The sequence below is a fragment of the Triturus cristatus genome, chromosome 2_1, assembly GCF_964204655.1.
Source record: "Triturus cristatus chromosome 2_1, aTriCri1.1, whole genome shotgun sequence".
NCBI lineage: Eukaryota > Metazoa > Chordata > Amphibia > Caudata > Salamandridae > Triturus > Triturus cristatus.
The window spans coordinates 1,017,380,163-1,017,402,898 of NC_140581.1; the positions used below are offsets into that span (position 1 = coordinate 1,017,380,163).

Consider the following 22,736-nt stretch of genomic DNA (forward strand, 5'->3'; position numbering starts at 1 on the left):
CCCGCTTCAGCCTTTTTTCTGATCATAGGCATTAATGTCTTATCAATAGATAGGAGGAGACAGGGAGGCATTAATGGTTGTAGCAACAAATGCAAAGAGTGGTAGGTAATTTTGCTGAACCACGAATGTCACACCGTAGCAGCTGCGGCTTACAGAGTACTTTGCCAACCCCGGAAGACCTGCTGACCGCTCCAACAGTCATTGCTGCTGGATGTCTCACCAATGACACCGGCCTTTTCCACACATATCAGACTTCCCCCATAGGATCAGGGTAATGCATTTCTCAAAGTCATGCCCTCTTGCTGGATTCCCGTCCTCGATATTGCCTGATTGTGACCTACTGGTTGCCTTCTCCTCTTCTTGGACTACGCTCTCCACCTCAGCACACCTAGACCAAGGTGCTTTTCCATTCTCCCACTGGATTTGACTTACAATATTTATGAAGCACTCACTAAATTGTAACCTGGTCCTGAAGATGACCTGAATTTGATACAGGTCTAAACGCCATTGACCTCTCAGCGCGATTTGGGGGTGCAACTTTAGTGGTTCATCAAAATTACCTACCCTCTGTAATTCTTTGCAAATGATTTGGAACCACCAAATGCACAGAACTATCCTATAATTTATGGATTCAGAGAAAATATTTATGCTGAAGACCTATGATTACAGATAAGTCACTTTTCAGTTTTGCTGCTTTAAAACAAAATGCTCTACAGCTAAAGGAAATGGAGCAAATAGTATGCTGGTGATATATATGTCGTCATTTATTTGCAGTAGTAAAAATGAATGTCTCTATTCTGCCTAAATATAGAAAATGCAAACATTTATTTCTGATGATGCAAAACAGCACTGACCACCTAAAAGAATAAAGCACAAAAGCACAGTTCAGGGTAAGTATTATGGTGCTAAGTAGCACCTCTGCGTATTATCAATACCCAGGCAGGTTATGCAACCTCGCCCATATCTTTTGGCATAAGAAAAGATTGAGAATATTTCCATTCTGAAAAAGTGTCATTTTTAGCTGGATGGAAAGCAGAGCTTAAAAAGTAAATGTCTGGCAATGTAGTAACACCCCCATTATTCCATTTATTTATGCCGTTAATGGCATTTACTGAATTTAAATTAAGATGTTGAAACAAAAGGTCATTTGTATCTATTCTGTCTATCTTAAACCTGCCAGTGCTCTACAAGTATTTTACTGAGCATGAAGGTGTCCATGTCTATTCATGTTATTTGAAAGAGTTTTCTATGAATGAGAGAAGTTGCTTTAATTATGTCCATTGCTCTCTCTCCTCTAAGGGCTGCAAGGTTGTTGGTTGCGCTGGATCGGATGACAAGGTTGCGTATTTGAAGGAAATTGGCTTTGATGAAGTCTTCAACTACAAAACAGTTCCTTCCCTGGAAGAAGCTCTGAAGAATGCCTCACCAAGTGGCTACGATTGCTATTTTGATAATGTAAGTTCACACAATGAAGAAGCAAAAGCCGATGTGGACATATAATAGCTAGCCATGCGACCTAATTATCTATCCATCCATGTCTGTAAATAGATGGATAGATAGATAGATAGATAGATAGATAGACAATATGATATTGTTGGTTGACGTGCTAGGAGACTTGTACATGGGATTGAACTGTACTTTTAAGCAAGAAGTGAAACAAGATCCCCAGTTGTAACAAAAACCATCTAAATTGTTGTAAATTGTTTTATCTCATGCGGTTCAAGATTTGCAGTTTATGCCTAAGGGTGACCTTGTAGGAAGATGTAGATTGGCAGAAATGTGGATGCATAAAAGTGTTATTTCTGTATTGAGTGTGAGTAGTACAACTCTTTTCAAGCATATACCCAAGAAAAATTGCTAAAAGTAAGCGCCTTATGTAGAATTTGGAGGATGCGGACAAACCGTCCTAAAACGGCAGATGTTCTGTCCTTCGCCGTAACTTACCATCTGCTGTATTAAGAGTCTAGAGCATTGACAAATGAATATCCATGTTCATTTTTGCTATCTTTTTCCCAGTCCAACTCCGCCATCAACAATTTTTGAGCAGACAAATTGGCAGATAGGCCAGCAAAAACCTGCCCGCCGTTACCATATCTGCCCTTTGTCTACCATGGTGGTCAATATTCCACATCTGCAAGGAAGGAAAAAGCATTTGCAATGCAATGGGTCTCACATTTACAAGAGTTTGAGCTATTGCCATTGTAAATGACAATGCCTTTTGTTTATGTATTGTTTTGAAAACAGATAAATAAAAGGCATTGTCATTTACAATGCCAATAGCTTAAACTCTTGCGAATACGAGACCTATTGCATTGCAAATGCGTTTGGCGACCGTGCTATACAAATTTTAAAAAAGCGTTAGGAGAGAGCATGTCCAAGTAACAACACACGTGACAGGGGGTGTCACCATGGGAGGTTACAAAATGTTTGTTTGTAGGTTTCTAAAGCGCTCGAATGCTGAGGCGTCTTGGCGCTGAGGTGTAGTAGCAGGGAACGTAAGAGAATCACTCATATGGTTTCAAAAAGGCGAGTTTTTAATCCTTTCCTAAATACCTGGAGGTCGGGTTGCAGTCTCATGGCCTGAGGCAGGTTATTCCATAATCTGGCTGCACAATATGTGATCATCCGACCCCCCCAACGTGACCTTCTGATTTTTGGGACTCTGACCAGACCCTGCATAGCTGATCTAAGGGGGCGTTCAGGGAGATAGGGTACAAAAAAGTTCCCTAGATCCTCTATGGCGCCACTATATATTGCCTTGTGCACATAGGTAAGCGCCTTAAATTCTACACGTTGTTTTATGGGTAGCCAATGGAGAGATCGTAGTCCTGCTGAAGTTGGTTGTCCTCTATTAAGACCCAGCAGCAGCCTAGCCGCTGCGTTCTGTAACAATTGCAGCTTCAGCAGCTGACACTTATCGATTCCCAAGAATAGGGCATTGGAGTAGTCCAACTTAGAAAGAAATAGGGCCACCATCACTGTTTTTTGGAGTTCTGATGGTATGAAAGAGAAAACCTTTCTCAAGGTTTTCAGGAGATAAAAACAGGAAGACACGAGACTGTTCACCTGGGCCCCCAGATTGTCTGTTGTCAAAGAGGACGCCCACATTTCTAACTTTCTCTACTGGAGTCGGACATATTCCTGCCCCTAATGGCCACCATGATTTATTCCACAGGGGCAAACCTGGCCCGAACTCCATCACCTCTGTTTTATCCGTATTTATCTTTAGATAATTCTGACCCATCCAGGACATGATCTCTGTAAGGCAAGAATGGAATCTGCCTGCTATAGCTCCACCCTGATTGTTAGTGGCTAAGACAAGTTGTGAGTCGTCAGCATACGAAACCAGGACAAAGCCATGTTTCCTGACGAGATCAGCCCAAGGTGTCACATATAGATTAAACAGAGTGGGAGTCAGGGCTGACCCCTGTGGGACTCCACAGGGGAAGGAGGAAATCATCCGATGTCATACCTTCCCAGAACAACTTCTGCTCCCTGCTACTGAGAAAGGATACCAGAAGGGCCAGGGCTGTTCCTCCTATCCCAATTTCCCTCAGCCGCTGCGCAAGGGCCAGGTGGTTGACGGTATCAAAAGCAGCCGACAGGTCAAGGAGTACCAGGATTGCCTTTCCACCGCTGTCTACTGCTCTACGGATCTCTTCAGCTGTCTTGACCAGAGCAGATTCCGTCGAAGTGTCGTGGTCGAAAGCCGTGTTGGGAAGAGTCTAACAAACTATTGGTGTCTAAGTAAGCTGTAAGCACTTTATTTAGATATTTCTCCAAAACCTTAGCTGCAATAGGGAGGCCGGCGATAGTTGATAACATTGGCTGGGTCCAAACTAGGTTTTTTTAAAAGGGGAGTGATAGCCGCACGTTTCCAAATGGCGGGGTACTGTCCAGATGTTATAATTTGATTCAAAATTGAAGTAAGGTATTTACAAATCTGGTCGGCTGCTCGATGCATGAAAGAAGGTGGACAGGGTTCAGTCGGAGCTCCGGATTTCAGAGAGAGCAGGATGTCATTAACCTCATCTTTGCTCATCGGCTGAAAACTACTCAGCCTACTCGAAAGCTGTGTGAGGGACATCGGCATATCCTGAACTTGTGTAATGTTAGAAAATGTATTGTAAATTCCCTTAACCTTTTCTTGAAAATGTTCCGCAAGAGCATTGCAGAAAGTCTGGTCTGGCTTAAAAGTAATAGTTTGCTGAGGTTTCATCAGTGAATTAACTGTTTTAAACAGTTCTCTGGAGGAGTTGCCCGCCTCCTTAATTTTGGTTGAGAAAAAGTCTTTTTTGGCCGCCACTATTGCCTCCTTGTATTCTTGAATAGAAAGATTGTATAGAATTTTCTTTGAGTTGTCGTAATTCATCCTCCAGAGGCGCTCCGCCTTTCTACAAATAATCTTTAAACTTTTAAGTTCAGGGGTATACCACGGGGAAGAGGTCTTCCCTTTCTGTATTTTTACTAGATTTACTGGCGCAACCTTATCTGCTGCTCCCAGAATCCAATTGTTAAACTGCTGTATTACCATGTTATCGCAGTTTAATCCAGTGGGGCCTGGACCCAAAGCTGATTCAAAAACTCCCTCCTTTACTTTATCCCAGCGTCTAATGGGAATTTTTGTCAAACTTGCTTGTACTGTGAGCCGCCTTTTGAGACTTAAGTTTAAAATGAATGGCCTTGTGGTCAGTCCATGGCAGCTCCACTAAATTGGAGAGGGAGATATCTACCTCATTAGTAAAAATCCCTTCCAGCGTATGACCGGCTATGTGCGTGGGGCCCACTATTATCTGTGCTAGATTAAGGGCTGCCATATTATCTAAAAGTCTCGCGGTTTCAGAATTATTATTCAACTCTAAATGATAGTTCAAGTCGCCCAGAACTGTGAGAATGAGAATCAGTGTATGATTCCAAGAGCGTCATCAGCGTTTGCATGAAGATTCCTCTAGGGCCAGGGGTGCGGTATATTAGAATACCCTGGAAGCTCTGCAGATTGTTAACTTTTATACAAAATTGCATCGCTTCTGCTGGGAGGGTCGGGATGCTTTCTGTGTGAACTTTAAAGTTGGCTCGATAAATAATGGCTATCCCTCCACCTTTCCCTATTCCTCTGTTTTGCGACAGATACGCATATCCGTCTGGAGCTGCAATATTCCAGTCCGGGACAGAAGAATTGTCTGACCATGTTTCAGTTAAAAAAACAATATCTGGAGCGGAGGAGCGGATCAAGTCTTCCACTTCATACCTATGCTTGACCATGGAGCGAGCATTTAACAACACACATTTAATATAATCAGGTGTGATTTCTTTAGAAGTGGTGGATGCTCGCTCCAAGGCCCTCACAACAGGGCCTAACTTTAAATAAATGTCTGGAGAGTTCTCCTCTGTCATTCCCCTCTGGCCTTTACACTGCCCATGTTGTTGCAATTGAAAAGAGCACTTAGGACACCTGACCGCAGCTCTCATACCCTGGAAAGTAAGTAAATTGTGGGGCACACAGAAAGTAGGTCTTAAACTCAATAGAGTCTGTCTATCGTACCTTAATAGCCTATTTGGTCCAGGGGTTCTGGCGCTGGGCGCGCTCCGGGCACAAATAAGACAAGGCTGTACTAAGGAAGGACTACTAAGCCTATTGACCAATGAACAGCCACAGTTTAGAGTGGACAATGACAGAATCCAATGAAAAATATGGGCGATGCGTGGGCGGAGCTTCAAGTCCCTATCTGTATACAGCATGCCTCGCAGAGCAGCACATGCACTGCCCAGGCTCCACCTAAAAAACTACAAATAGGCACGACCATCCCACACCCACTGCACAGTTAACAGGAACAAAATGTTACTGCTGCTGCAAGTCTCAGGAACAAAAGACACACAATTGGTGGACGGAATGCAGAACAAATCTAAACATTCACCCCAGTCAAGAGATCTGGGTTAAATCCATCATTATTTTGCTCACCATGCCACCCCAGTTTAGACCTGGCCATATGCAAATCAGTCTTGACCCTGTGCCTCATGGGAACAGTCCAGCCCGAACTGCCAAGGCAGATCCTCACTGGACTGGAAACAAGTATCCTAGGACCCAGTAGCGGCCGGTGGTGGGAGTGCTGCGGGGCAGTGGGGCAGGGGTGGACCAGGGTGGGGGTAGTAAACTATGGAATACGGCCCAACGGAGGCAAGTAAACAAATAAATAAAATTAATTTCGTTGCGTGCGCTGCATCGCATTTGGCACTTGTCCGACGCCTTGGTCACCAGCCATTCTTCAAATGCCCTAAGTGGTCACTGCGCTACGGAGCGAACAGAAAGCTTTATCACCCAATGGCAAAGGTAATGTAATCGTTCGGACTTGAGGAGCGCGAAGTCTGTACAGAGCTGAGCTAAAGGCAATGGGCCTTCTTCATCGAAGAGGTGGCATATAGATCAGCAGCCTTCTCGTTCTACCTGGATTAGCAGACGGGTAAAGTCTATATTACCCACAATTGGTGTCATTGGGGATGGGAATGTTATTAAGCTTTTCCCTATGCTTACTCTATCCCAGACATCTAGGGTAGATTTAGTGAGTGGCGACTAATTGAAGCTTATCGGTCTGACTCGCTTGTGAAAGAATGGGATTCTCCACAAGTGTTATCCCGCAACTGCTCTGTCCATGAAAGCTAGTGCTTGTCATGCTCCTCCCATGAACATTCCAGCAGGAATTGGAGCTATGTCACTTGATAATACTGCATGGGATCAGGGACACCCAACCAGCCCTCTCCCAAGGGTCTATAGCTCTGCTCTTTTTGCATTTGGGAACAACCGTCAGCCCTAACAAAGTGGTGTATATCTTGTTGCAAAGCTTCAATAGTTCCAGCGGGTGGTTCAACTAGTGAAGCCTGAAAAAGAAACAGAATCTTGGGCAATATTGACATTAACAGGGAAGCGACTCAGCCAAGCAAAGAAAGACAATATGGTCTCCACCTAGATAGATAAGCCTTAATCTGCTGCCTTGGGGTATATAATTAAGGGAAGCAGTCGCCTTAGTTGTGTGGGCCAATTGGATAGCAAGACAAGGAATGGAGGTTGACATCCATTGTACAGGGTAGCTACCCATAAGGTTCGTCTTGGGGGTTGATGATAGTCGGAGGTTCATAGCTCAGGACTTGTGAACATTTTCTCAGATACCCGCTGCTTGTCGGAATGCCTCAAGTTCCTCAAGAAAAGCCAGCAGCGATGTGTCTGGATACTCCAAGGCTACCACGATGTGGTCCATGTAGAGACTTACGGTGTGTTCTTCCCCACTGTGATCGTGGGGATGTGGCGGGCTGGAATAACAGACGAGGAGGCCAGATATAGTGGGCTATAGTGCGTTTCTTTAATATACACAAGTTCCAGTATAGGGTTGAGAGTCACGGGTAACGGGTGATGGTTCTCGTCTCGGTCGTCGCTGTCGGGGTTTCTGGTACGCTTCCCGCTCTTGGTACTCTTCGGCGGTGGTAGACCGGGGTAGGTGTTCCTCGGAGGACCGAAAGAGAAACAAACAGAGGAGCCGTCAGTCTTGCAGGGATTCTGCGGAAGATACCGTCCCCCGAGACCCACAATGTGAGGAAGAGGAAACGGACCGTGAGGGGGGGGGGAAGAAATGAGTTGAGGATGAAAAAGGACAAGATTGAGGGTGCTCTGAAAGGGTTTGTGAGAAACAGGACTTATAGTGTAAACAGTGCTGTATAGTATTTACAAGGGGGGGGTTGGACGTGACTGTAGAAGTGAGGGAGTCTATATACAAGGGGGCTTCTATGGCTTTACACAGCGTACCTAGCGGGCTAGAATATGGGGGAAGGTACTCACACGCTCCGCCGTAACTCTCCTTTGAGTTACGGCCGCTCTTCAGCTACCTCCGGAGGACTCCACCAGTCTTCCGACCATTCCTCGAGGTCCCCACTTCCGTCTTCTCCTTTCTCCGTTTCGCCAGTCGAGAGTTCCTGCCACGATCTTCCGACCCCTTCGGTCTTCTCAATTCCGTCTTTTCTGTGGTCGTCCACCGGGGAGGGGGAGGGACTTCCGGGGTACCGGTCGAATTCTTCCGGTCTGTCGTCACATCGGATTGGACCCTGTAAGAGAGAGAGGGGCGGGGTCGTCGTTGTCACGGACTCTTTGGAGATCATGTTGTTTGGCGTATCCGGGAAGGGAGAACTCCGTAAAGGAGGTAATCCGGGTGGTACCCGGGAGGGTTTAGGGTTCGGGGAAAAGGGTCCCTCACACCCACCAAATAGGATCCTTTTTATAGCAATATTGTCTCAGACCCACTGGTTAGAGGACTCCATATAGAGCGCAAATAGCAAGGGGGAATGAGAACGCCCCTGGCATGTGCCTCTACAGATGGGGAACGGTGCCGAAGTTAATCTATTTACATGAACAGTCCAGGTGGGATGGCCATAGGTGCCAAGAACCCATGATCTGAATTGCCTCCAGAGTCTAAAATGTTGAAGTGTGGCGGTCAAGTAAGGCCTATAGACCCAATCAAAAGCCTTCTTGGCATCGATGGTCATGAGCATCCGCTCCCGATCAGAGCGTTGGGCTGTATCTATTAGGTGTTCGACACATTTTGTGTTTTTGCTGCATTGACGATTCTGTATAAAGCCTGCCTGATCCGGGATAATTAGTCTCGGTAAGTTATGTTATGTTATATGAGCTTCTATAGCGCACAGCTGCCCCAGCAAAGGGGCATCCCGGCGCTCTGACTGGCAAAAGAAATATACATAAAATAGAGAAGAGAGCCAGAGAGAAAGTAATGGAACAGGGGAAGGAGGTCCTGTGCAGTATATTAGGATCCAGGGGGGAAAAGATAGGTTTTAATCACCCTCCTGAACGTAAGCAAATCATCTAGAGCGCGGATGTGAGCTGGTAATGAATTCCAAAGCCTAGCCGCCAGGTAACGAAAGGAACGCCCTCCCGCTCTACAGCGTTTGAATCGAGAGACTGCTGCCAGATTTTGGCCCAATGATCTCAGAGAGAGAGAGGGGACATAGGGGGTGAGAAGATGCTCTAGGATCTGCGGGGAAGACAGCTTAAGAATCTTAAAGGAGAGACATAAGGTCTTAAACTCAATCCTTTGAGCCATGGGCAGCCAATGGAGTTTCCGGATAGTTTCCTTCGCAGAGCAGAACCTGGGAAGACCCACCAGAGCTCTGGCCGCCGCATTCTGTACGCGCTGCAACCGGATAACTTCCGCCTGATTGGCCCCCAATAGAAGTGAGCTCGCATAGTCAAGCCGCGAAAGTATGGTGGCCTGAATTATCAGCTGTCTAGTGAGGGCATCAAAAAATTTCAGGGTTGACCTGAGCCCCCGCAAGACACCAAAGCAAGAAGCAGCCACTTTTTTAGTGTGTCCGCAGAAACTTAGGGCGGGATCTAGCCAGACACCCAAGTTCTTAACATCGGGGACCGGAATGGGGGCTGCGCCCAACTCTGGGGGCCACCACTGAGCACCCCAGAGGTAGCTCTGCTTCCCAACAATAAGGACCTCCGTTTTCTTCGCGTTGAGCTCTAAGCAGTTAGCAGTCATCCAGCCAGCCACTGCTGTCAGACCCTCCCTGAACCTAGGGGCCTCAGAGTCGGAATCCCCGTTAAGTGCAACTGCCAGCTGCGTGTCGTCAGCATAGGAGATTTAAATCAATGAGGACATTGTTCCCTGTTGGCGGTGAAACAAAAATAGCGATCACCTGCTCAACACATGTAGAAAGAGAAGAGAGAGTGTAGAGGGAGGGAGGGAGGTAGAAGGGAGATGAAAAGAGGCAGAGAGAAATTTCCCCAGTCTCAAGGATCCAATCCCGAAGGGGAGGACTCTATGCAGCCTCTAGTTAGCCCTCACACACCCCGAGGGATGTCTTGCTTCATCATTGGGCTTGTTGTTGCTCCTCGTCGGGCCGGCGCTGCAATGCCCGACGGTCCCCCGAAGGGTCTCTTTATCGGAGGTCTTTTAAAGAGAAAAGCCCTAAGGTGAATGCGGGTATGTGGGCAAAAAAACAATAATGGTGGATCCGAGAGGTAAGTGATTGCGTGCGTGCAGGGTGTGTGAATAAAAATGCCTAGGGGTGTCCAGAAAGTACGTTTTAATATTATGGGGCCCCTGGCAAAGTAAAAAGACCAAAAGGTCACAGGGTCACTAATAAGCGCAAGGTGCTAATGTGACTTTAATAAAAGGTCGACATGTTTCACGCCTAATATGCCCGAGCGGGTCAGTGGCGTTTCATCAGGACCAAATTAGAGTGAAAGGTTGTGCACGGTGAAGACGAGGGTGCCAGAGATTGGAAAGGTAACCTACGTCTTGGGAAGGTAAAGAGAGGTACGGGGCTGCGGGGTACAGTGACCTAGTCAGCAGAGACAGAAAGAGCAGCCGCTGGCAGAGGGTAGGTGCTGACTGAGCCGGCCCCCGACGCAACCCAAATAGGGCGCAGGCAGCCACGGCAATACCTAGGAAGCCCCCGTTCAGATACACGAGGGTTACACTAGCTTGGTACGCTCTTTCTGTCTCTGCTGAATAAATTTGCAGGTTTTTTCAATATTGAAAAGTAATGACTGACTTGTTTGTGGGCTATTCCCCTGTTGGACAACTAATTAACAGCTGCCCAGATGATAATTTGTGTTGGTTGTTTGCTCCAGTTCTCAGTTCCTATTGTGCAAAAAATGGGATGCTTACACCCAGTATGAGGGCACATATTATAAACTATGGTTTCAAATTCAGATTTAGCTTCACTTGTTTGGAAATTATAATTGTTCACTGGCTAATCTTCTTTACTCCCCGTTTTAAGCCATCCCCATGAATTTAATTGTGTGACATTATATGCATTTTAGTACCTCCTCTTTTTTGGAGGCCCATTCACACTTTTTTATCAAATACATTGTGATGTGAAGAATACTTTATTGCTGAATGATTAACTACCTATTCTCACCTGGGATTACTGTTGCTTCTTTAATTTCTCAACATATACTCTTTATTCCATTCACATTTGTTTTACAAAAAGGGCTTCACTGAAGTTGCCCTTCTACATCAGCGCCATTGGAATATTTGTTCACAATTTGAGTCTAAAATTGATGATTCTGCAAGTGTTAGAAGAATCTAGATTTTATTAAAGAGTTAGAGGTTACTATTATGCATGAAGTAGTTTGTTAGTAAGAACAATCCACTATTGTGAATAACTATTAGAATCCGATTATTCACTGCATAGACATCACAACAGTGGGCAACTGAAAGATGTTTAATTATTGTTTGAGGGGGCTGAAAGCCAAACTCAGGCAACAACCTCAATCCTTGTCTGGATGAACCACAAAAATCTCGAAATTAACTGTTGCTTAATGGTCTGGTAATTTGACACAAAAGCAGTCGGGCTTAATTTAGAGATAATGTGTTTTATTTAGGCAGCACATAAACAGTATTAAAGTGTAACCATCACACAATGAAAATTCCAGACGAATTTAAAAAATAGAGTACATTTTAATTAATAAAATTGGAAACAGCCTTTACCATGCAGGCATCCATTAACATAACAATGTTCTCCCCGTAAACAAAGTGTCGGCGGGGACTGAAACACATTGAGGTGTGTTGGCAAGCTATGAACAAACACCCTTGAACTACATAGAGTGGTTCTATTGAATCAATTTTTGTTAAAGAAGCATGGAGCTGTGAGTCCGGTGAGAATTCCCCTCTGGGGAATGTGTGGCAAGATATACATACGTATATATATATATATATATATATATATATATATATATATATATATATATATATATATATATATATATATATATATATATATATATATATATATATTCAGTGAAAAAACCATAGGTTTCACACATGTTATAGTTAGCTGGACATTTTACTCGTAAAAAACCAATGAAATTGCCCCGTTATAGTTAGTTCAGCTAACTATAACTCGCGCGCCCGCAATGCACTGCTGATGACGTCACATATTACATCACTCATGACATGGTCAGTGACATCACTCATGACATCACTGATGACATCTCAAATGACATCACTGATGACATCACTGATGACATAATCCTTGTGATAGAGTGGCAGACCTCCTCTCACCCTAATATAACCTTTGATACACACATTCAAAAATAGAGACTAAAATTTTCAAAACAATGGACATACCAATACCAGTTACAACAACCTCTTCAGTAATTCTAAGATCCACATACACATCCACTCATTCACCAACAGTCCTATACAGTCACTCATACATGTACTCACTCATCATATGTACTCATACACCTATACATCCTGTTACACAATGCCACTCATCCATAGAGTTACTCACACACATAGTCACTCATGCTAATAAAGAATCAAACATACATTCACCTGCATATACAGTTATACACACACCACCACACTTACTTCTACGGAAACTTACACATACTTAGTCTTTTAAACAATCACTTATAGAAACATACTTATTCATACAGGAACTCTTTCAATCTCTCCCTCTCACATATACTCACATATATACACCAATAGTCACATATACTAGTTTAAAACATATGTAGTTACTCCTGAAGACACTATTGAGACAGTCATTCACTCACTAACACACCCATACACACACTCATCCACCCATACAGTCCTGCACACATGCTGTGTTCAACACATACAAACAGTGAGTCACTCATTCATGCACCTATGCACTACGTAATACCCCCCACCGAACCATGCAGACACTCAGACTGATACTCAAAAAAACAACTAATAACCTATATAGACACCCATGTAGCTACTCACCAACCCATGCAGCCACTTATACACAAAGTGAGAGACTGTCACAGATATTTATATGTTTAAACATTACTCACTAAACCATGTATTCACTATGATACACTTAAACAGTCAGTTACACAATCAATTTTTCAAAAAAAAAACAACCATTTACACACTTATATACCCATTTATTCTTCCATCGACCTTGAGATATACATATATAAAACATATTTAATTTTCAGAAAAACACACATTCACTGGATGATGTCATCAGTGAAGTCATCAGTGATGTCATTTGAGATGTCATCAGTGATGTCATGAGTGATGTCACTGACCATGTCATGAGTGATGTAATATGTGACGTCATCAGCAGTGCATTGCGGGCGCGCGAGTTATAGTTAGCTGAACTAACTATAACGGGGCAATTTCATTGGTTTTTTACGAGTAAAATGTCCAGCTAACTATAACATGTGTGAAACCTATGGTTTTTTCACTGAATTTCTAAGGTTTTTTAAATGCTAATTCCTAACTATAACGTGTGTGAAACCTATGGTTTTTTCAGTGAATTTCTAAGGTTTTTTAAATGCTAATTCCTAACTATAACGTGTGTGAAACCCATGGTTTTTTCAGTGAATTTGCAAGTTTTTTTAAATGCTAATTCCTAACTATAACGTGTGTGAAACCCATGTTTTTTTCAGTGAATTTGCAAGGTTTTTTAAATGCTATTTTTTTTTTTTTTCTATTTTTTTAAACATATTTTTAATTTAATGTTCTAACCTTTTATAAAGACTATGGTTAAATTTTTAAAATCCTTAAATATTTTTTTTATATATATTTTTTAAAATAAACATGTAAAATTTATTTCCAGATTTTTTTTTTTTTTTTTTTTTTTTTTTTTTTTTATAGTACGCGTACCGTAAGCTCACGGTAAGCGTACGGTTTACGCAACGTCCGTAATCTATCTACGCTGCTTGCGTATAGTTACGTACTTTGCGTAGCCGCGCGTACTGCGCGTGGGACGCGTGCGCGCTTACGCCACACGCGCACGTTACGCGGAAGTGCCGGGGAGTGACTGTTATGCGCATGCGCGGAAGCGCGTGTCTTTTTTACGCGCATGCGTACTTTTTGCCGTAAGCGTACCGTAAGCGTAACGTAAGCGTACGGTAGGTCATGTGATCATGAAACACAACTTTTGATTGGTTGAAACTACTTTCAGTTCTAGAACTCTCCTACACCACACCCATTCCCCTCATTTCTGCTTGTGATCCCTTGGGAGAAGGAGCTGGTTTGTCTTTGGGATACGATGGCAGAACAGCAGAGCTCTTCTGAGAGTGAGGCTAGCACCAGCAGCACTGTCTTGAGGCAGAGAGCGAGGAAAGTAAAGCCCTCTTATGTATGGGATTATTTTACTTTTCCTGAAGGCCAGCAAAAGGTGAATGCACCCTTAGTTACTTGCAAGCTGTGTCAGCGTGTACTTTCTAGAGGTAATCCTGACAGGAAGTATTCCTTTGGGAATCACACCATGATGAGGCACCTCAAGGATGTACACAAAAGGACACATGCTCATCTTTTTGGAGGTAACTCTTCAGAAAGACGAGCCAGTACATCCACAGCAGCTCAGCCTGGACCATCATCTGCAGAGCTTACTCCTTCTTCTGCAGGTCAGGTGAGCCCTTCATCTGTGGGGGGAGAATCTCCTTTTGCTGGCCCTCTGGAAATGAACCTTCGATTTCGGAAGGTTGATATTCATTGCACATTTTGTAAAGCTCTAATTTGTTATAGGGAGACCAGTGTTTCCCTAGTGAACAACAAAATAGATCAGCACATTTGTAGCTTTGAATGATTTTCCCATGGTTCCTTTCCTCTGTCCCTGCATGAACACAACGGTTCTTTTAAGAGCCAACCTTATCTTTCATCTTTTTTTTACATATGTTTTTAAAAACTTTTTTTTTTTTTTTTTACCGTACGCGTACGGTAAGCGTACCTTTTTTTTTATTTTTTAAAAAAAACACTAAAAATCATTTATCACATTACAAGGTCCTTGAGAGACTACAATTATTACTATTGACTTACCATACTCACTCAAAAAAATATTTATTCATTTGTTTTTTTAAAAAATAGTTTTTAAAATGGTTGTAGTTTACGAAAATTTTCTATATCGATCTGAAAAAAAAGAAAAAAGTATTAATATTTTTAAACCATTTTATAATACAGTACACATTTACATTTTTTACCAAAAAATATTTTTGCCTTATTTTTGCTGTTTTCAGAATATATTGCATTTCACTATAAATTGTGAAAGCAATTGCATTCATCATTTTACAGCGGGCAAAAAAAAATAACAATCTCAAAGATTGTATTAAAAAAGCCCAGAATCTCTTCTCACTTAAACTTATCATTACAGAAATGCATATTATTCTAAAAAAATATCATCTAAAAACAATACTTTTTTCTTTAAAATACCGTCTGATATTTTTGTTTCAGGAGTATAATCACAATATTATATCTCAAATAACTCCAAAATACATCTGATTTTATTTCCTTTAGGCCAAATAGTATTTATTTTTTTTCCCTGGAATAAATTTCCAAGGGAAAACCATTAAAATTCTAAAGTTTAATCTGTCCAGATCTCACCGATTCTCTGTAACATTTTGGTTCACGAAAATTTTTTGAATAATTTATTTAGTCCACAATAGAATTGCTTACTTTTCCACATGGCCAAATAGTAATTTTTTAAATCATTTTTGTAAAAATTTCCAATGGCAGTCCAATAGCATTCCAAAATTTAAAATGTGCAGAAGTTACCGATTATCTCTAAATTATTGGTTTTTCAAAATTGCATTAAAAATTTAAAAAGTCCACATTACAATTGGTTATCTTTCCTTTAGGCCAAATGATAATTTTAAAAAATATTTTTTCTACAAAATTGCAATGGTAATCCAGTAAAATGGTAAAATTATTTTGTCCAGATCTTGCCAAGTCTCTCTAAAATTTAGGTTTCAGGAAGATTAGATAGGAATTTGCTAAATCAAAAGGCAAACGTTGTTTGAAAATCAATTGGGAATCATTACACAGTGTCCAGCCTTTTTCACATTTAAGATAAACTGTGTAATGTCCAGAAGTAACAGTAGGTCCATCATGGAAAATTATTGCAACAGTTACAAAAGTTTTTCCTGAAATTGATAATTGCTGTCCTGTAAACTTCTTTATTAAAGTATCCAATTTTGAACCATCAGCTCTACATCGTTGCATCATTAAAATTACATACTGTCCGTATTCCCTTAAAATTAATGTTGAAAACATGTCAGAATTACACTCACCACATTTCATGCTATGATTAGCATCTTTAACTAATTTTGCAAAAGTGACTGTTTTACTCTCTGGCAATGTCAAATAAATAAACCTTTCATTATCAACAATAGAGCCACATATATTATAACAATTTTCACAACTATGTTCCCATTTATAAGAGAGACCAAAAAAAATGTCAATGGGAACTCCTTCTTCTTCCACTACCTGAAGAAAATACATCAAAAATTTGTGTGCATCTTGCTGTTCATTTTGAGAAAACTGTGTTCGTCCTGAACATACATCTAAAAGTTTTCTAATGTCAGTAGCACTTTCTATTTGAGTTTTATCTTTACTCAGCTTTTGAAAAAGGAGACTGAGCTCTGAACAGAATCTTTTTCCCTGATTTACTATTATCTGCTCTTGCAAACTTTCCAGATAAAATGCAACATTCAGCACTACATTAGCGTAGCAGTTGACACCAGAGCTATTTTCAAAATGACATCCTACAACCTGTTCTTCATTTTCCTTATTCTTTTTGCTTGCAATTACATCACTCCTCTTTTTTTTCCTCTTCTCTACATCTTCATTACAGATATTCTCATTTCTCCTTTTACGAGAAACTACACGTTTCTCCAACACAGGATACTGACCTAAATGAGGAGCATAGCTTCTTCTTAATCTATTATACTCCTTTACACAGTTTGTATCAGCACTAACTTTTGAATCATCAAAGTCAATCATGAATAAACCTGATAATGTTTTGACTCGTGACAAAGCTACATATGCCATACCTTCTTTGAACACAGTTGAACCAATGTTCACAAATGCACAATCTACAGTCAATCCTTGAGACTTGTGGATAGTTACAGCATATGCTAGTGAAAACGGAAACTGCTTCCTACGTACATATAAGTCTTTCACAAGCATGAAACGAACTGAACAACGACAAATGTCTTTAACTTCCTCTATCTGATCAAATTTTATTTTTAAACATTCAATTCCATCTTTTTTCTGATAATTAATAAAACCCACAACTCTTCCCATCGCTCCATTCACTAAGCCTTTTTCAACATCCAAATTTCTCCTTAAAAACACTCTACAGTTCATGCAAACATATAGATTTTTTTCTAATCCTGCTGTTTTGGAGATATTCTTCTCTAGTGAGTCCAATTTATTTTTCAGTTTGCCTGTTACTGTGACAGTAATTCTTCCATCCTCAATTTTGTCCACTGCTTCCAATTTCCTGATGTCTTCATTTTCCAATTTCAAAAGCTCCTCATTAAATATTGAGCATTCACGTAGAGTTGGCATTAAGCAGATGACACTTTTGTTTTCTGCAATATTCTTGTATATTTTCTCTGCAACTATTTCTTCCTTTGGAAATAAGTTATGTAACAGCCGACTCTGTAATGCTTTTTTGCCAACTTCTGTGAGTAGTCCAATTCTGATATCTTTCAGAATACTTCCATATTCTTCATCGTTTGCTTGCCTCATATTAGTTGTAAGTTCCTTGTACTCAAAGAAGGACCAAATATTTGTATTTCCAATGCTTCCCAATGACTTCTTCGTGTCTTCATGTGTCACAGTATTAAACACTGGTTGTCCTTTAACTGGAGTAAGTTGCAAAAGATCCCCAAAAACTATGACGTGTTTTCCACCAAATAACACGTCATAGTCTGTCTTCAAAATTTGCTGCATTCTTAAATGCACAAAGGCAAGCATTAAGTTTGATACCATGCTCACCTCATCAATAATGAGAACTTGCATCTTCTTCAATACTCTTGACACTTCCAAGGATGCTTCTCCAGTTAGCTTGTTGAATTGTATTTTGTTCTCATGCTCCACTGGTAACATTAGCAAACGATGTAAGGTGATTCCTTTTATGTTATATGCTGCTAACCCAGTTGGAGCAGTAACCACACAAGACAAAGTAGAATCCGTTTTTTGCTTTAGGTAGCTTCTGATGACTTTAATTAGGAAACTTTTTCCAGTGCCAGCTTGTCCGCTTACATACATCCTGATTGGATGAAATGATGTGCATGAGCACTCTTTTTTGATATGTAGAAATCCGTGATCAATTTTGTTTTTGATCTCTTCATAAATTTGTTGCTGCTCTTGATTCAGTTGTCTTTCCAAATTTTCTAAGTCTATAAATTCTTCTTGAGCTTGATTCATAGCCGTTTCCACTTCATTCATGGCTATTGATGCTTCATTTTCAACGATTGGTTGTCCTAGGGGATCTTGACTGTATGTTCCTGAACTTTGGCTGTCCTGAGAACTGTCTCTAGCTATTTCTGCTGCAATTGTAGTTTCCTGTTCAATTTCTTCATTTAACATTTGCAGATAAGTTGAGAATGTACTGCATTGTATGCTGTCTTTGCAAGCATTAAAAGAATCTTCATAGCTCTGGAATTCTCCCAGTAGTTCATCCTCTGTACGCCATGGTTTAAACAACTGTAAAAGAGCCAAGTAGTAAAATTCTTTCTTGTCGGTAGTGTCGCAACTCAGCTTCCGGTGATTTATCAAACTTCCTTTGGTTTGCTTCACCAAACATCCTTCTTCACCAACAACTTTATATTTTCCACTGTTGATGTCTTCTGCAGCTTTCCGTGAATAAATGTAGTTCTGCAACACTTCATAGAGACACATGTTCTCCAGATGATGACTTCTCTTGGGATAATATGTGTCCAACATGTTTGTTTTCAATATGTCTGTACTTTCTGGGTCATTCTCAGCCAAATATTCAATTTCTCCAACAGATTTCAGTACCCGATTTCTCATTGCTGCAAGGCCTAAACTTGCCCAAATTATTCTTCTTGACTTCGAGTAGAGACTTGCAGAAGATAACCTATCTGAACATTCGTAGGATCCAATTTCTCGATGCGATAACATCTTCAAACTGAAACTGTACAGCTTCTTACTGACAGTCTTCTCGTGAGAAATCTCTTCCCACATTTCCTTCAATTCTGTTTTTTCTGATTTCGTAATGTAAGACGTTACATATCGAGCAACAGCAATGGAATTGTCAGCAACATACTGTATATCCATGTTAGCGTTCCACATGGATAAAATGACTGGGTTGTAGTCATTTATATTTTTTGATTCTTCTTTTCTTTTAAGGTTGTAGGTATTCTTAGGTGATTTTCTTGTGATAGTATGTCTCACAGCTGACATAAAACTGTTGACTCTTCCATTTGTAAGAACAGGTCTAGGAAATCCAAATCGACATTTAGTGTAGTATTTTTCTTTGCTCTTGTATTTCCGTCGACAGTATTTTCCACACCGATGACTTTGGAAACGTAGAACTTGCTCCTTTAACTTGTTCTCTTCTGTGCTTTTAGGTATAGCACATGTTGCATATTCTTCAATGTAAGATAACACTGCTTCATCAGTATCTGTTCCAAACTTTGGGGCATCCTTGATCCACAGCAGCATATGAATATGAGGAGCACCTCTTGCCTGGTACTCTTTTCTCCAAAAGAAATCCACTACTTCTCCAAGGGGTGGATTTTTTTTATTGCAGATGAAGGACATCATAGCCTCAAATCTATGATTGAAATATCTGCAAACATTAACCGGATCCAATGAGCACAGTTCTCCTGCTGTCTTGTATTCGATGTTTTCAATGTTTGAATTGGCCTCTCGTAGAAAATCCAGTAAATCATCCCAAGCGTACTCGGCGCAGCTTAGGGTAAGGAACCATGTTGGTGTTCCTAAATTGTGTAACATGCATTTTAGTTCACCATGGCGTCGGTACCAATATTCATTTGTCCCACGCTGACAAGCCATCAGATTGATCAGTTGTGTTTCCAAATGATCATCTCGGTGCTGCACTTTCTCCATAAAATCCTTAGCAGACACATTTTGTAAATGTACTCCACTTTTTAAAATGTGATTTACTGCATAAGACAGTGCAGACAAGTCGCTTTCAAATAAAAGATGGAACAAATAAGGGATACTTTGTCGAAATCTGGGATCTTCAGCATATAGTCTTGTAGTCCGATACTCAGAAGCTGGAATCTGTTCCGGACGTTCATCGTATCGTCCTCCTTTTCCTTTAGGAAACAGCTGGGGAAAACATCGAGCTTCCAAGCTCTCCTCCCATACACTCACGGGATTTCCTTTTGCTTTCTTCATCTGAAAGAGATCAATATTGTCTCCCATAACTTCTTTCGAATGGAGAGGATGTATGCTAAAATGTTCATAAATTTCTTCTTCCTTTGACTTGTCCACTTTTTCAATTTGTCCAGTTGGTGTTTCTGTGTCTCCTTGTAAATCTTCTTCTTCTTCTTCTTCTTCTATATAAATTGATTCATACCATTTGTTATTTTTTTTCAAATACAAATTTGCTCTTTGTACTTTCCGCACATCTACCAGCTCCTGCCAAATCTTCTTATTCTTTGTAGGGACACCATTAACCAGAATAATTAATGGTTCAGTTTCCAAAGTATCTGCATCAATAGGTTCCATATTTTTTTTCAAATCCAAGGGCAAATACACCACTCTACCTTTTAAACCTCTCAGTAAATCTGAAGGAGGTAATTTACCAGTTTTGGGCTCCATACGTACTATGGTCTGGAACGGATGAACACATTGAATGAGTATAGACTCATATGTATTTAATTCAGAAAGTTCAGCAGGAATAGCATCCAATTCTAAATTATTATGTACAGCTCTGGTCGGCATTCTATTTTCCTCTAACTTGTTGTAGCAGTATTTACAAATACGCTGATCTTCACCCAATTCAAAACAATTTTCAAGAAATATATATGTGGCAAAATCCATCCACTTATAATTATCTTCATTTTCACTCTTTCTGTAGAGATCAACATTCCTAGTTTGTTTTCTATAATGAGTTCTGCGGCAACAAATACAAGTAACATTTGGTCTTTCATTAGAGACTATTGCAAATTTTGTTATGTGATCATTAAATGTCTTACTTACACAAGGTTCTACATTCTCTTCCACTTCTGCCTCATTTACTGTGTCCTTCTCTGCACTGTTTTGTTCAGGACCAAAGTAACAAAACTGAATTTCATCAACAACCTTCTCTACATCTGATACCGTTCCTCGGAACAGAGCCCTATTCAATTCATTTAACTGTATTGCTGGACTTTTGGCAAAATACAACCGTCTCACAAACTTTCTCATTTCAGTATGATGAACAGCCAGCATCCTAAAATGATGGAAAACACTATTGCACACTTTTCTAGATAGACAAGCAAGAGAATGACCCTGCAAACCAGTATTCTCTCTCACTCTGCATGGATCCAGACTTTGAAGCACCTTAATCTTTTGTTTTACACTTTTTTTACTATATTCTCTTAGAAACTCTCGAAATCTGTCAATAGATTCCTGACGCACAGTGCAAATACTACTACAATTCCAAGTGTAAACTGGGGCTTTAGGACGTCTCCCCATTGCCTCATCTGCCATCACTTGTACCTCATCTCTTGGAACCATTATCTCCTTCTCCATTATGCAACCATTTTTTACTTCGTATGAACGACCTCTGGTGTCAACTGCATGCAGCAAACTATTACTTTGAAAATAGCTTTCTTCATTAAAAAAAGGTTCACTACTTGAACTATGCATCCACTTTCCTAAAAACACTTTACAAAAGTTTGTTCTGTTCACTACTCTTTTGCTTTTGCTTTGTGATTTCAGTACATTAACCATTTTATCTAATGTACGCATCCTATTCAAAATTAATATGAATAGTTTCCTTTTTAATTCTAATGCTTTTGCTGCAATGGCTTCAATTTCTTTTTTTCTCTTGTAATATTTAGCCTTTTGCTTATATTTCTTTATATCCTTTATCAAATTGGACATAACTCTTCTCTGAAACATTTTTCTACGTATCTCTTTAAATGCTGTTTTTCTGTTTATGTTAAACTTTTCAATTGCAGAAGGTATATTTGCATTAACTAAATCCTCAATTTTTTGCTGTTCTGTAGGTTTTGTTACATTTTTCCGAGAACAGACATTTTGTACATTTTTGTTTGTTTTGAATATTTTGTTTAGGAATTGTTTTTTTTGCTTACCAGAAGATTTTTTCTTTTTCCCAACATCAGCATCTTCTACTAACTTTGGTCCTCCAGTTGTCTTCAAATATAGTTTTTTTTTTAGCGTTTTTTGAACTCGAGATTTTGTAGGCATCTTAAATTTTGTTCACTGTTCTTCAGCAATACCTGAAAAAAACTAAAAAAAAAATCCTTTATTGTATTTAAATATATTACTACATTTCTTTTCACAATAGTCACAAAACGAAATTTCTTTGCCATTTTGAATGCACACAAACTGCTCTTTTTTTAAAATTTATTTAAATGCACATGTCCAAGCTGTTTTTTTTTTTCAGACCACCACCGTGTGTATTCTCTGTGACTGCCTACACTCCAGCAGGGGCAACCAGCCTTAGTGATGCTGAATGTATTTGCATTACAGACTTAAACCTGAAAACCCCACTCGCTTCTAATTACTGTGCATGACTATACATGGCAAGCACATGGGTGTGTGCTAAGCCTCTGCTTCTTCCCCCAAAAATTCGCTCCTCTTTTCCATCTACTGCAACTGTGAAATCACCAGAGCAAGACGCAATAAATTTCTGCCTATAATTCTTCTATGCACACAGTCATGTTTTCACATTAGTGCCAAAACGAAATTTCTTTGCCAATTTGAAAGCACACTTACTGCTCTTTTTTT

The 22,736-nt window shown here is 40.5% G+C and overlaps 1 protein-coding gene across 2 annotated transcripts in view; it reads left to right on the top strand.

Moving 5' to 3' along the window:
• LOC146866244 (prostaglandin reductase 1-like) overlaps window positions 1-22,736 on the top strand; it is a 336,856-nt gene that overhangs the window by 181,735 nt on the left and 132,385 nt on the right. For both annotated transcript variants that reach the window (XM_085634947.1, XM_085634956.1), the window contains one exon: window positions 1,300-1,455. In XM_085634947.1, the coding sequence (XP_085491073.1) occupies window positions 1,300-1,455 (156 nt within the window). The remainder of the gene's footprint in view (window positions 1-1,299; window positions 1,456-22,736) is intronic.